This window comes from Melanotaenia boesemani, chromosome 7, assembly GCF_017639745.1.
Source record: "Melanotaenia boesemani isolate fMelBoe1 chromosome 7, fMelBoe1.pri, whole genome shotgun sequence".
Lineage (NCBI taxonomy): Eukaryota > Metazoa > Chordata > Actinopteri > Atheriniformes > Melanotaeniidae > Melanotaenia > Melanotaenia boesemani.
The window spans coordinates 27921362-27936961 of record NC_055688.1 but is presented as its reverse complement, the minus strand read 5'-3'; the positions used below and the strand labels follow the sequence as shown (position 1 = coordinate 27936961).

General features: G+C 38.3%; 2 protein-coding genes across 4 annotated transcripts; one reads left to right on the top strand and one right to left on the bottom strand.

Annotated features, from left to right (window-relative positions):
• Positions 1-498: 498 nt before the first annotated feature.
• Positions 499-3840, bottom strand: LOC121642792 (zinc finger MYM-type protein 1-like). The gene is made up of 3 exons (XM_041989742.1): positions 3514-3840; positions 2954-3228; positions 499-1305 (listed from the first exon to the last, which is right to left on the bottom strand). Exons 2-3 carry the CDS (start codon positions 2987-2989, stop codon positions 499-501), a joined length of 843 nt encoding a protein of 280 aa, XP_041845676.1. The 5' UTR covers positions 2990-3228; positions 3514-3840.
• A 1755-nt stretch (positions 3841-5595) lies between these two features.
• Positions 5596-15425, top strand: LOC121643394 (septin-8-A-like). 3 transcript variants are annotated; one of them, XM_041990791.1, is made up of 10 exons: positions 5596-5764; positions 7242-7356; positions 7466-7661; positions 8134-8320; positions 8407-8568; positions 9350-9446; positions 9628-9796; positions 12214-12346; positions 12435-12625; positions 14705-15425. In XM_041990791.1, the coding sequence occupies exons 1-10, from the start codon at positions 5735-5737 to the stop codon at positions 14757-14759; spliced, it is 1335 nt and encodes a 444-aa protein (XP_041846725.1). In that variant the 5' UTR covers positions 5596-5734; the 3' UTR covers positions 14760-15425. The 3 variants fall into 3 exon arrangements, with proteins under 3 accessions (XP_041846725.1, XP_041846724.1, XP_041846723.1); XM_041990790.1 differs by lacking the exon at positions 5596-5764 and adding an exon at positions 5866-6103 and having other exon boundaries at positions 13714-14794; XM_041990789.1 differs by lacking the exon at positions 5596-5764 and adding an exon at positions 5872-6103.
• Positions 15426-15600: the final 175 nt, after the last annotated feature.

Below are 15600 nucleotides of genomic sequence, written 5' to 3'. Positions count from 1 at the left end.
ATCAATACAAAAGATGCTGAACATTTTTCAAAATGTATGTAACTTTTAACATTTACACAGTAAGTACTTCAATCCAGGATAAAACCACTGAACTGGCATTAAACAACAATGCAGAACTACAAAAAAAGCAAACAAACAAACAAAATAGGGCTGTATCAGGGCAAATTTTGCACTACACCAGGACTAAATCAAGATTCATCCATACTGCACCAGGACTAACTCAGGATTTATGCAGCACTACACTACATCAGGACTAAACCAGGATTTATCCATACTACACCATGACTAAACCAGTACAAAATTTCCTATAAAACAGAACAAAAACCAGGTCCAAAACCCAGACTGATACAGGATTAAACCAGATATAAACCAGAACCAAAACAGTTTAAAATCAGGACAATTGAGGACTAAACCAAGACAAAACCAGAATAAAAACAATACAATAGTAGCACTGAACATCATCATAGATCTTGACCTGCACTACACTGACAAAACCATTTACTTTGGCAATATAAGACTGTATCTTCGAGGCTTGAGTGTTGCGAACCTATCAATGACATTTTCAGGTTCAATGTTATTAAGGTATTCCTTTTCAATAGATAATATGGCCAAATCATTCAGCCTCTCTTGTCCCATGGTTCTCCTTAGCCATGTGTGGAGACGACGCAGGGCACTAAAAGAACGCTCACAGCTGCAGCTACTGACAGGAATGGTTAACGCAATTCTAAAGATGGCCTTCAGAGTTGGAAACATGTCCTCATCCAGCAAGTGGAAGGCTGTTGTAATGTTGTGAATGTCCTCTTTTTCCATTTTTCTTTTTATGAAGTTTTTTGCCACAAGGAGTTCTTCGGGCTTTATGGTCACATGGTAGTGGGCTGCAATGGGTTTTAAGGCATCTTCAGAGAGGAATGTTGGGGAAGATGGATTGCAGGCCTGAATCCCCTCCATTATTTTCTGTCCTGCCCCTGAAAATCTGTCTGCTAGTTCCTTCAACATTCGGTCAAGACAAGGAAAGAATATCTCACACCTAAACTCTGCTGAGCTTGTGAGACTTGGTGTTGCGCCACAGCTGGACTCCACCACAAAGCCATCGAGTCTCCTCTGCTTGTGCCGCGGTCCCTGAGGAATCTGGATGTTGCAGTCCCTGCAAACATCCATGGCCTTCTTGAATATTTCCTCAGCAGCAGCCTCTGTGCGCAGATTTGTGAGTGTATCAACTACTGACATCTTGTACTCCACAGCTTTGCCCATGTCTAGCCTTTCTCCCTGCAGGTAGCGGTGCAGGCCTTCAGTGACGCCAAGTACCTGTGAGAACATAATCAACATATACACAGTCTTGGGCTTTGACAGTTTGGACAAGATCCCTTTTGCAATAGGGGTATTTGTGGCCTCGAGAGTCGCTAAAACAGCAGAAATGTTGTTAAGAAGGGCTGTAACTGATTTTACTTGGCAGGCCCATCTTGTGTTAGAAAGCTGAACAAGCTCAGAAGGAACCAGTCCAAGGTCCTTTTGCAATTCTTTAAACCTTGTGTGGTTTACCAGAGAGGTGTTGAAAAATGTGTACACATTTTCCAAAAGTCCAAAGAAGTCAGAAGCAGCAGGGATAGCTTTACATGTATGGCAAAGGACAAGGTTAAGCTCATGTGCATAGCAGTGAATGTATACTGCTTCAGGGTGTCGCTGTCTAAAACGGGCCTGCACACCGCCCACCGCGCCACTCATGACAGATGCCCCGTCATAAGATTGAGCAACACAAAGTAAGTCATTGAGTGTGTAATACTGCAATAGCTCCTCAATTGTGTCTGTAATGCACTGTGCATCAAACCTTTCAAGTTTCCGTAAACCAAGAAAACACTCTTTGATATGGCCTTCACCTGACACAAAGCGTACACAAACAGCTAGCTGTTCTGTGTGCCCATCTCTAGCCTCATCAGCCATAACAGAATATATCTTTGCTTCCTTCATCTCTTTAACTATGTTTCCTGTTATTTCATGTGAAATACTAGTGATCATCTCATCTTGTGCAAAATGAGAAAGATAAGTGGTATGTGAGGGAGGTGTGTGATTTTGCAAAAAAGGATCAAATTTTTTTAGGAGCTTCATGCACTCAAGGAAGTTTCCCTGATTATGGCTGGACTCCTGCTCAACATGGCCACGGAATGGTATTCCTTGTTTGCCAAGGAAGCTTGTTACAGCTAAGATCCTGTGGAGGTACTGGCGTCTGTCTGAGATCTCTGCTGCATTTGCTGATCTAAGCTGCTCAAGCACATCACCTTGTTTTTTGGTGGTTTTGAAGCTATGCCAGCATATCATTGATGATGCATGGGTGGAACTTGTTTCGTGCTCCCTAAATGTATCCAAAGCCCTTTTCCAGTTAGAGAACCCTGAACGACTGAGGCCATCTTTTTTTATAGTGTTCTGCTTCCCAAAAAGACGACATGAAAAGCAGAAAGCCAAGTTCCTTGCTACAGAATACTCTAGCCATTTAAATTGTTGGAACCAATTGCTATTAAAAGCTCTCTGTTGGCCTCCAAACTGGCTGAGTGGATACTGTTGGAGTAGAGTTTGTCTTGGACCACTTTCTGCAGTTCCTAAGTCATTTCCTGCTATTCCACCTGCTGCTCCTTGCAGTAATTCCTGTTCTTCCCTTGTCTCATTTTGTACCCTTTCAGCTGTCCCTGGATAACTTCCTGTCATTCGACCTGCTGCTTCTTGCTGTAATGCTGCTGTGTTTTGGTGTTCTCTCTCTCCCCTGACTTCTCCTGACCTATCTAAATGATCAGAAAGAGAGTCATTAGATACGTATCTCTATATTGATCTCTCTAATTACTAGTTGGTATTAAACCATAAATCTAGAATTAGCGTAAAATTATAAATCTAAAAGGACACACTAGTCTAACGTGCTAATGAGATTTTGGCAAAGAACTGTCTCGACTAACATTGTCTTTCTCACCTGGATCTTGTTCCGTCTCTGTGCTGCTGTTCTCATTCTGCTCACTCTCTTTGTCTCCCTCTATGTTCCTCTCTCTTTGTGCTAGCAGTCAAACCAAACATCAAGAACATCAATATAAATCTACTGTTGTAATGAAATTTCACTTATTTCACCTACTACTACAAATATAACGAACTACACATAAAGCTTGATTAATATAATAACATTTACCTGTGTTTTTTCTTTGAAAGAAAACCCTGATGTCCATGGTTGGTTGTTTTCATATCAGTACAGAACTAAAACAGATGGTACTTAATTTAGCCATGGCAGGTAGCAACTAAAAATATACAATCTATTTAGTAACACGACAATGATTTTATTAGTATATTAATTGTTTATTAACTCCAATTTCATAGACAACACACATGTAAGCTAGAAAACACAGCATCGTTGATGATTAGCCCCGGCAGAGCTAGCAAAGACTTATACAAGTAACGTAATACGTGTCCGGTAAGGTGAGCAGCGTGACATCAATCTCAACACAACTTTGTGATTCCTCATCATATTTGCGTAATACCCACCCGCTGTACTGTAGTAGTACTTTGGAAGTAGAGCGCTCCTCTATCCGACTCATTCAGCAGGTCACCGGTTTGTTTGTTTAAGCAGCGTCTCTGCCCTACGTGCGCGCGCCGTGCACAAACACTCAAGTGGCGCGCCCGGATTCGGATCATACCAAAATTAGGGGTTAGTTAGGGGTAAGGGGTAAGTTACAACTGTGCACTGTGTGCGTTGTGTCGAGTATGGTGTGTAGTTGGTTTTGTTTTATGCAGTTTGTAAGGCATCTAACTAAAAAAAAAATATCCGGGGCTTTTGAAAAAACTACCCGGGCTTAAGCCCCCAAAGCCACCCCCCCGCTCCGCCAATGGCTATAATCTACACTCTATTGAATTCATGTAACGATCTAGTTTTGCAGTAAGACTTATAACATATAGCCTATGTCGTTATATTGACTTATATAAAGTCTAAACCTATTGTACAACAGACCCATCTCAAATTTGAAACCATTATGGCTTTTTTAAACAAAGCTATTTTGCGTAAATCCATTAAAGATCACATTGTTTAAACATAAAAAACTAGAATAGGCTAATTGTAGCCTATAATTTAGTGTGCTTCACTAGTTTGCTTTTGATGCTTGTCATAATGCAGTGATAATTTAATCATGAATGTTATATACACAAATACATACTCAGGCCACTTTATTAGGTTCATAAAATTGCTTGTTAACAACCTATGGCAGCAAAATGCATTTAGAGATGTAGACATGGTCAAGATGACTTGAAGTTCAATCTGAGCATCAGAATGGAGAAGAAAGAGGATTTAAGTGACTTTGAATGTGGTATGGTTGTTGGTGCCAGATGGGCTGATCTGAGTAGACTCTTTAACTACTGATCTACTGGGATTTTCATGCACAACCATCTTAGTTTACAGATAATTTTCCAAAAAAGAGAAAATATTCAGTAAGATGCAGTTGTTCTAAATGGTTTGTTGATGTTTCAGGTCAGAGGAGACTGGGCAGACTGGTTGGAGACGATAGAAAGGCAACAGTTATTTAAACCATATACACGCTGTGGAGAATACAATATCTAAATTCACAACAAGACAAATCTTGAAACAGGTGGAGTACAGCAGCATTATACCACACAGGGTCCCTCTCCTGTCAGCAGGAAATTGAGGCTTATTTTACACAGACTTACCAAAATTGGACAAAAGACAACTGGAAAAACATTGCCTAGTCTGATGAGTCTCAATTTCAACGGTGGCATTCAGATAGCAGGGTCAGAATTTGGCAAAAACAAAATAAAAACATGGATCCGTCTTGCCTTGTATCAATGGTTCAGGCTATGGTGGTGTAATTTGGGAGATATGCTCTTTTCACAATGTGGGTCCCTTAGTATCTGAGCATTGTTTAAACACCATAGTCTACCTTAGTTTTTTTGGCCTTCCATTTATTACAGTGTATTTATAACATAACATAACATAACATAACATAACATAACATAACATAACTTTTTCACAGCAGACATTTTGAAACACTAGAACAAACACAAGCATTTTAATGAGTGTTGTATTTCACTCTACTGTTGCTAACATTTCACAGCTAACCAACATGAACAGATGCAGAAGTGGAATACAGCCCTTGTTAATACACCTGAGCTTGTCGTCAGTAAAATAAGTTTCATGTGAAAACAGCCCATGGATGATACTGCACACCCTCTACATAAAAGTGAATAAACAGTCAAGTGTGTTCAGTCAGAGGCTTCTTCAACTCCAACAAAAAAACTTCACAAGACCATTCCTGTCTTGTTTTACAGCTGAATTTACACATTGTAGTTTTTTTTTTACAATCAAGGATTAGAACTGATTATTGATAATCATATCCTGCAAAAAATAACTTCCAATTTTGGGATTAATACAACATGATTCTATTCTATTCTATTCTGTTCTATTCTATTCTATCTCAGAAAACCAGGTGCTCACAGTGGACTATGTGGCTCAGGCTAAAGCTTCACAGCAACCTGCTTCATGGTTGAAAAGCATTATTTAGTTGAGCTTGCCGTTTCCCACGGCAGAGAACAGTTAACAAGATCATTCAGCAACAACAAAACTCCATCAGAGTAGTTGTTGTAATGTCGCCCTCCAGCACCGAGGGGGTGTTGCCTTGAAGTAGCCATACTGAAAGTACCAGTGTGAGGAGAGCAGATCTGGTTGAAGACAGATCATTCCACTCAGCCACTTGCGACGATGGCGGCCAGTGAGGTAGACATTTACGCAGTAAGTATGATGAGCTACTGTCTGCACTGACTCATGTTTTTACTGTACTGAACGCAAAAATAGGAATTAAACGGGTAAACACATTTAATTGAAGTGTAGGAGAGCGAGTGATGGGAACGAGGTGTATGTCGGGAATGCAGCAGCAGGATGGCGATGCTGCTGAGAAGGCTCGTTATGTTTAATGAATCGGGATGACGACGTAGATCTGCACTTGATTCAGGTGAGGGGGGAGGTGAAATGCCTCGTCGCACCGTTTTGATGAGAAGTCTCCGGAGGCATGGAGATCAGCTTGCTTCAGCATCCAGGCACGCTGCTTGGCATGAACCAGCACGGAGCCTGGTGCGTCAGTACTTGACTGTTTAACATGTCAGCTTCTCTGACAGGTGTGCAGAATTTTAATTTGTCTCGTGTTTCATTCAGCAAGGGAGTAGGAGCCTAGGTTAAGAGGATAAAGGTAAGTGATGTCAGCTACCACCTCGTCAATAATCATAGCATTGCTCAGAAAAAAGTGCAGCTAAACATGTCATTTGTATGGCAGTGTTACATAACATTTGAAGTGGCTTAGAAACGCATTCCTGCTATTTAGATTTCCTAATAATTTACTCTGAGAGGAATGTAAGAATGCAAGTTGGTAGGCTATGTGTTGTCCAACTGTGATGGGGTGTTAAGGGTACCAGGGCAGCCAACAGCTTGGATATCCTCCCACCCTGTGAAATAACACCCAGATAAAGAGCTCTTTGTGTGTGAGAGAGAGGAAGAGAGGCAAAAACGGATGATTGTTGAATTGAGCACATCATGTTGAGCCTTTAGTACGATGCCAGGATCCCTGTGTGAATCATGTTTAGGAAGAGCAACCTCTCAACATTCCAGCTGCTAAGTCCCAAGTAGCATTTTGAGAAAGTTTCCACAGACTCTAATGCTTTGATTTATTCTTAGCATTACATTAATAAATAAACAAGAAAACGTACCTAACTGGAAACTTAACTGTGATATTTTTACACTTTCTGCACTTCAACAAATAATTAGTCATTCTAATCAATGAATGAAAAAATTATTTGTTTAAAGTTATAATTGCAGTTCATATTCTGCAGTGTTGATGTGTAAAATCATTTTACATGTAGCCACTGTCTTAAAACTTCTCAGTACACCCATAAAACACTTAATGTGATTCAGTGCTGCCTAATTGAAGCAATTCTCTTGCGTGTCTTTAGTCGATGAATTTAGATAGGCACTCTGAACCTTTTTATAGATCAGACCATTAAATATGTTCAGTGATAAAAGGAGATGGCCTCATTTGTGAGGAATTCTTTTAAGCTCATAAAATGTGGGAATGGGATGTGTCAGAATGCTTTAAGCACACCATTTTTCATAACTTGTTTAGTTTTTCTTTTGATATTTGTCTTAAATACTACGATGATGTATTAAAGATTTAAGCAATGTTCTTTTGTCCTCCCTGTTTCCATATGCTGCACCTCAGAACGAAGAAAAGCGAAGCCTGGAGCTTGGTGGCCATGTTGGCTTCGACAGTCTTCCAGACCAGCTGGTCAGCAAATCAGTTGCTCAGGGTTTCTGCTTCAACATCCTCTGTGTAGGTATGTCTGAACGCAGCAGTAGGTCATAATCCGTCATCTGCATTACTTTGAAGCAGCAATACATCTTGTAGTCTTTATGCTTCTTGTGTCATCCTCCCCACACACACAGGTGAGACGGGGATAGGCAAGTCAACACTGATGAACACTCTTTTCAACACAACATTTGAAAACGAAGAAGCTAACCACTATGAACAAGAAGTAAAGATATGCTCACAGACCTACGACCTGCGAGAGAGCAATGTCAACCTCAAGCTGACCATTGTGCACACAGTAGGGTTTGGAGATCAAATCAACAAAGAAGAAAGGTACGAACCTTGTTAGATTCAGTGCTATCCAGATTATAAAAGTAATCAACTAGATGGCACAGAGTGAACTTATCTTGTGTGACAATGTCCATTGACCTTGTAAGGAAAAAGTAGCATCTGCATTTGCAGCCAATTTAAATTGGTTTTTACTTTGACAATGCTCTACTTTTTAACTGTACTTAAATTAAAGAAAAAATCCAGTGGTGGGATTGAGAATGGGGGGAAAAAAGACCTTTTGCCATGGCGAGTGGGAGGGAAGAATTACAGAATGAATGGAAGAAGATATGCACAATCAATAGTTGTTTGAGAGGCCCAGCAGCAGGAAGTATAAAAATCAGACAGTTTTGGCTGAGTCCAACAGACAGGATACTAACACAGTTCTCATGCAGCAAGGAAAGCATTGTAAAGTTAAATGTTCATAAACATGGGAAAAAAATCACCATGCCCATGTTCTCCAACTTTTTCTATGCAGCTACAAACCCATCACTGATTATATTGATGAACAGTTTGAGAAATATCTTGAAGAGGAGCTCAAAATAAAGCGTTCCCTGTGGAACTATCATGACACCAGAATCCACATCTGCCTGTATTTTATTGCTCCCAACGGACATTCACTGAAATCCCTCGATCTCGTGACGATGAAGAAACTGGACAGCAAGGTGAGGAAGGATTCACAGCCTGTGTATTTCATTAAGATTGTGATAGCTGTTCCTTACGTCTACCAATGTTATTATTATCCATGCAGGTCAACATCATCCCTGTTATTGCGAAGGCAGACTCTGTATCCAGGAGTGAACTGGATAAATTAAAAATCAAGATCATAAGTGAGCTGGTCAGCAATGGAGTGCAAATATATCAGTTTCCTACAGAGGATGAGGCCGTTGCAGAGATCAACTCTTCCATGAACGTGAGTCTTAGACACACCAACATACATTTATAATATGTATTTTGTTGCAAACAACATAAAGAGTGATGCTTTTGGCTAATTCAGCTCAGGATGTCCAAATTTATACCACTAGGTTGACTAACATCAGCCTCAGTATCACAATTTATTTTATGATTTACAAGTGAGGTATATAAATTTTAAATACAATAAAATCTTTTCCAGTGGCATTTTATTTCAAGGGGTTAAACAAAAGCATTATAATATCAGTGTCATAATCAGACACTTTCTTTCATGGTAAGTACATTTTTCACTGTCTCAAAATATAACAAGACCTAAAAGACAGTTACGAATGAAAGGAGAAAAACACAGAAGGCTGTAATACCAACAAACAAGCAGCAACTCTGAAGGCAGCTGGGGTAAAGTCCTTGCAAAGTATCTTTAAAACAGAAAACCACGCATTTGGTGTTGCTTTAAGGATTTGCATGCAAAGAGTAAATATTTTATTTGCAGGTATGTATGTACATTATGGAAGAACCATGAAAAAACACTTGTGATTCCTTGACAGTTAATCATTTAGCTAACTCCCCATGAAAATAGCTAAAAGTTGACCCTTGAATAACATATTTTATTGTTTCATCATATATCTAAAAATAAAAAAATGTATCAATGTCCAAATACCAGTTAACCTAACTGTAAACACAGATGGGAGATATATATTCTACATTATATATAATGAGATGCTAGAAACTGTATTAACAACTATGTACAAGGATTCTCACAATATTTGTACTCTGTGTTCCAGACTCTTCTTCCTTTTGCTGTGGTTGGAAGCACAGAGGATGTTAAAGTTGGGAATAAGATGGTGAAAGCAAGGCTGTACCCCTGGGGATCAGTACAGGGTAATTCAGCTGAACTTGTCCGCCAAGCAGGGCAGCCATTCAGTCAAATGGCTGCAGTTAAACTGCTATTAGTTTTACAATTGATATATAAATGAAAAGGATGTGAATTATTTTCTGGTTTTATGAGCACACTAAGCACAAATCTGAGAGGTGAAGTAATCAAAAAATATTTCTTTTTCAGTCGAAAATGAAAATCATTGTGACTTCGTGAAGCTGAGGGAGATGTTGCTGCGTGTTAATATGGAGGATCTCCGGGAGCAAACACACGCTCATCACTATGAGTTGTATCGTCGCTGCAAGCTGGAAGAGATGGGCTTCAAGGACAAAGGCCCAGACAGCCAGCCATTCAGGTGAAATTAGGGACACTCTTGATGTAATGCAACTGAGCAGTTAAAATTAATTAGATCAGTCAGAAAACAACCCTTGGTTTCTTATGATGCTGTACCTTGCTTGTCCGTTTAATCAGATGAAGCTGTGGTTTAAGCAGTGGTGGACACTGTTAAATACATTTTAACCACATGGTTTCTACTGATTCACAGCTTAATAGAATCGAATTAGAATGTAATCACTCAGCTTACCTTGTGTCTTTTCATGTGACCTTTGCTGACTGGTTTTTTATATCTTACTTCTTGCAATCATACAGAAGAGATTATGGTAGACTGTACAACAGGTCTGTGGTAGAGTCAGGATGGCAGTGGCAGTTCTCTGCTAGTCAACATTTTAAATCTTTACCAAAGCAAAAGTATGAAAACAACTAGAGATATTTGCACCATTTAATCAAACAAATACAGAAAATAAATAGCATATTATGCAAGGTTCTCTTTTCATTTTGTTTGGGGCCACTTAGATCTGAAAATATGCCTCAATCTGACATCATAGCGGTAGCTCAGATTCAAACTCTCTGACCTCAACATATTTGTCTTAAAGTGGTCTTAAACAATGGACTTTTTCCACTTGTTTTTTGCTTTAATCATTTTCAGAGGAATGTTTTTTTTTTTTTTTTTTTTTTATTTGTGAGTTAAGCCTCTTAACATTGAAAAAACCCAACTCAAGGACTAAACCAACATTGTGTCTACACATAACAGACAATCTACAAGGTGATTTCCTGAACAGCTATTTGCTAAAAATGTCTCTGGTGTGCAGTGTGAATTTGACATTTACTCTTTAAGCTGCCTTTCAGAGGAAGGATGCAAAAGGTTATCAAATCTTACCAAAATTCGTAAATAGTAAATACAACTTCTGGTGACCTTTTCTTTAATTATTTGCATTTGAAAATGGGAAATTTTGTGTTCCCAATTTAAAATGCTGTCTTTACTGGGCTAGACGCATAAAGCAAGCTTTGCATGCGAGTTGCTCTTTTAGGTGTAAATGGTAGCACCCATGGCTACATCAACCCCAGAGGATATAAGAGTCAAGTGGAGAGAAGGCAGTGTTACAGCAACAAGTAGCAAAAACCTGAGCCTGCATGCCAACCACTTGTACGACTAATTGGAGCACATAACTTGTAACATCTCATTTATGACTAATTCCTAAGTCTTAGCTACAGTTTTAGGTAGTATTGTATAGACCAACTTTTAAATCTCCCCCAGTGTGCATTACATTCACAGCTGAAAGTCATAAGACGAGGGCAGGACTTGTGGCCTTCACTGAATAGGTCATGCAGGTTCAGATATTAAAAACAGTTAGTTAGGGAAAGCCAGTCACAGGCAGAGTATAGGGCAGGGCAGATCCCTTTTCAATTAATCTACAGCTTACCTCTCCTATTATTTGCCTTCAAATAACAATAATCCAACAATATATGGCCGTTGGATTGCCTTAAATTAAATTAGTAAAATAAAATATGTAAGCCACCCAAACATAAACTTGTTTGCAGGATTATAAATTGCCTCAAGATGTTGCGCTACAGCTATCAGCCATTTTAAGTGACAAAAGAGAGTATTGTCATACACAGGTTAGAATATAGTTTTCCTATTTGTATTTAAGTGACTTTGAAAAGAAGGATATATACATATAAAGACAGGAGCATGAAGGACATGTGCATTACACTTATTTTCAGACTCTTATAATTTAACTAACTTTGGGTTACCTATACATTACAAATCTAATTTTAATTCAGAATTCAGAATCTACCCAGTTAATATTATTTTAAAACACATTTATCTACTCAGTAAGTGGGTCAAGTAAGCTAAATTTGAAGTAGCACTCGGCTGCTGATGCTAAATCTTGTCCTTAATAGGTGAGGTTAAACTGTGTCAGAGCTCTCTGGGTCTCAGCTTCAGTACATACACCGTCTCATTATGGGATGTTAAAATTTACATATGTTCAAAGATGCATATTTTAACACTTTTCTTTTAGGCTTAATGGAATGCGAAGCCACAATTTTCCATAACTGCTTGCAAATTCAGCGCTTCTGAAACTCTCATAGCTCAAGCACTCAATGCAAGTCACAGATCACAAGTTAAAACCTTTTTTTTGCTGTTGATGGAAAACGTTTCCATTTATATTTCTTTAAATTGTTATTCTCTCCTTTAGTGGCAACACGATTGAGATACAGAAACACAAAACTTTGCACTTACAGAAAGATTTTTATTATTGGCCAGATTAACCTAGAACGGACTCTGTCACCTTGTTTTTATTTAAAGTTTGTTAAATGTCCAATTTTGTAATGAATGGACATCCATTGCAACAACAGAGCACCTTTTATGTAACAAATCCAGATTTAAACCCTGCAAATAGGGAAGTAAATTGTCTTTGCTCTGATCTTTAGCCTTCAGGAAACATATGAAGCCAAGAGGAAGGAGTTCCTCATAGAGCTGCAGCACAAAGAAGAAGCCATGAGGCACATGTTTGTCAACAAGGTCAAGGAGACAGAAGCTGAGCTAAAAGAAAAAGAAAAAGAGGTGACTATTAAGCACATGGTCCTCACTGATAGTATCATTTGTTTGGTAAATGTCACATTCTGTCCTGTGTTACTTTTATTACCACTAGCTTCACGAGAGGTTTGAGCAGCTTAAGCGCATGCACCAGGAAGAAAAGAAAAATCTGGAGGAGAAAAGGCGAGAACTGGAAGAAGAGATGAATGCCTTCAATAGAAGAAAGGTGGCGGCTGAAACACTGATGGGACAGGCCCTCCAAGGATGCTCACAACAGCCATTCAAAAAGGACAAGGACAAGAAGAAGTAAGTATGATTTCCTCTTTATATTTATTTTGTATTACGGTTGAGGCAGTTCCTTTTGTACATTGGCTCTCAGCACAGCTGTAAATGCCACTAGGCAAGAATAGCACTACAATCTCTCAAACTATTCAATGACATTTTGTTTAATGTCACATATATTTACAAGACGTGTAGTGTATTAGCTTGTCTGTGAAGACTAGACTGGATCGGGAGGTGATTAATGAGAAAATGTTGTCCTCCTAGAGGCCATTTTGGCTCAGAAAGTGATACAGGGACAGATTCATACTGACACTGTGTGCCCAGACACCGTAGGAGGGGTCACAGCTTGCACGACAAAGCCTCATGGTTATGTCTCTGCAGGCTGACCTGCCAGACTGTATCTCAGGCAGGGGCACTGCTGTTTACATCAACTCTCACCGATGCTCACGCACTACGCAACGCAGATGATACTCAGACATCCCACATAGATCTGTAATCCTTTTTGCAGGTGGAAACATTACATGTCAAAATGAATTATACATGTTCAAAACTCACCTGCACAGATTGAAGCTAGGATTAGTTGTAAAAAATACCAAGTAACAAAGATTTTGAGAGAAACGAATGTGAAGAAATGAGAAGCCAAATCCACTCAAAGAATTTGTGCAGGCCTAAATATCCCATCAGTTTGTTGAATATTTAAGGCAATAAATCAAAAGTTTATTGTTTTTGTTTCTTTCTAAATGTAGCCAGTCATGGTGAGGTAGCTATGGTCCAGATATGATGGTGGCACTGTGGTTTGTTTTTTATTTTCTAAACTCAGAAAGAAATGTTTCTATAGATGATTTTGATACTCTGTTGGGAAATTTATCATAGTTTTTTTTTCTTACATATTTTATTTAAATGCTAAAATGCAAAATACTGAAGTTAAGCTGCCATCTTGACTCCAGACATAGTGAAACAGTATATGTCAGTTAAGTACATGGATGCTGAAATATGTTATAGCCCACACACTGTTGTATTTCAGTTTCATGCATTTTTTATTTCTACCATACTTCAGACCCTTCCTGTTTTTCTTTTGCCATATGTTGTCTTTTTTTCTTTTCCATTTTCAGTTAATTTAGGGATCAAAACATCCAAGGAAACCAGGAATGTGTCTGCCGTCAGCATTGGAATAATAGACTGACATGTCTGATGTTACTTACTGACACTGTATGTGTGGACTGAAAAAATATGAGTCTGAGTAATGTGACAGCTACAAGCCATTGTTTACTTATGGATCAAAAAGGTAGCTTTGCGCAGTGTATTTAATTTGTCCATAATGCTGACTGTGCTTGACACGTGACAACAAATCCATGGACTGTTTTCATAACATGTAGCTTGTGTTATTGTAGTTCCTTATCATGGATGTGTGTGTTCATCTCCAGTTGTAAGTAATAAGTCTTTGGTTCTCAGTGAGACACTAACTGGACTTATGGAAATTGGTCATTTACTGACTAAAGTCATGGTTGTGAGTTTTTCTAATTTAATATGAAATTAAAATTAATTGTTTTTGTACTTATTAATGCAGGTATTCCCACAGTTATATTGTAACAAAAATAATACTTTTTCTTATTGTTTGAATGTTTGAATATAATTTCATTGTTTAAAATGCATCTTATGCAAAGTCTATTGAGTAAAAATATATTTACATGGAGTCTGAAACTGAAATTGAGAAAAATATGTGGCCTTTATTTACATTTAAATAAAGGATGGCTTTAGAAAAAACGGAATACATCATCAGTTCATCTATCACCCGCATCCATCATTCTCAGAACTCAATTCTGGAGTTTCCATCACATCAGCCTTTTAGAAGAAAGAAAACATTTCAGTTTGCATTTATTGACATTAACAAACACATTTAGCAGGTTCCTGTAAAAGCCCTGTAATTTTGATTTAGAGCTTCAGTCTTGTTTTTGCCCTTAATCAGTTACAGTAAACAGGGTGCATAACAGAAAGCTTTTACTGAAATTTGCACTGATTATTAGTATTTCATGCGTTTTAAGGTTTGTCTTAACAGCTGCTGCTTTTACAGATATGTGACCTGCTTTTTCTTTCCTTTCCTAGCTTCTTTAGTCTACCATCTGCGTGCTCCTTAACCTCCGGAAGAAATTTGAATTAGAGGACTTTCTGCCACATCAAATCATCCCAGACTAACAAATGTTAATTTTTTTACTATGTTTAATAAAGATTTTATAGAAATTTAATGCCACTGGAGGTGGGTTAGGTTGAAGTATTCTGTGTCAACTAAACTTTATTCTTTTAAGCAGCGCTTTGTACCATGGACTCTGCATGACTCCTAATCCTCATTCCTACCAGTATTAAAAAATCTCTGTTGCCAAAATCTGCTTCTGTAGTAAATATACTATCTGTCTGCATTTGCCATGTCATGCTTGTAGTTTTTGCCTGATAAAAATTTGCACTGTGACATATACAATATAACCTGATGTGTTTATATGCAGTTTATACTAATTTTACTGTTAACTTATAGTTATCATTTAGAAGCACTTTAACCCAATAATAGTACATATGCTATCTTAAATTATATTTAGAGTATAAATGATGTTGTCATGCTAACATTTGAGTTATATTATTTTTTAAAGAAGTACATTGTAGTTTAAACTGAAGAAAGAAGAAGAAGAAGAAGAAGAAGAAGAAGAAGAAAAAAGAATTGTATATAAAATCAGGATAACTCTTATTGTCCATAAATCTATATGGTGGGTTTCTGTTGGCCTGGTTGCAGATTTGTAAAACCTGATGTAATAAAGAGTGACTTTATTCAAATGTACTTTGTTCTCTGCATCACTGGACTTTTTGACAGAAAAGACCACAATGACTGGCAGAAAACTGTTGTGGTAACCTGTGGCCCTGCAGGTTCAGGAGTCTTCTGGATTGTTCTAGAAACCTGCCTGTGTGACCAAACTTGGATAAAGAGGCAGCACTGTGGGCTAATGCTTGGACTT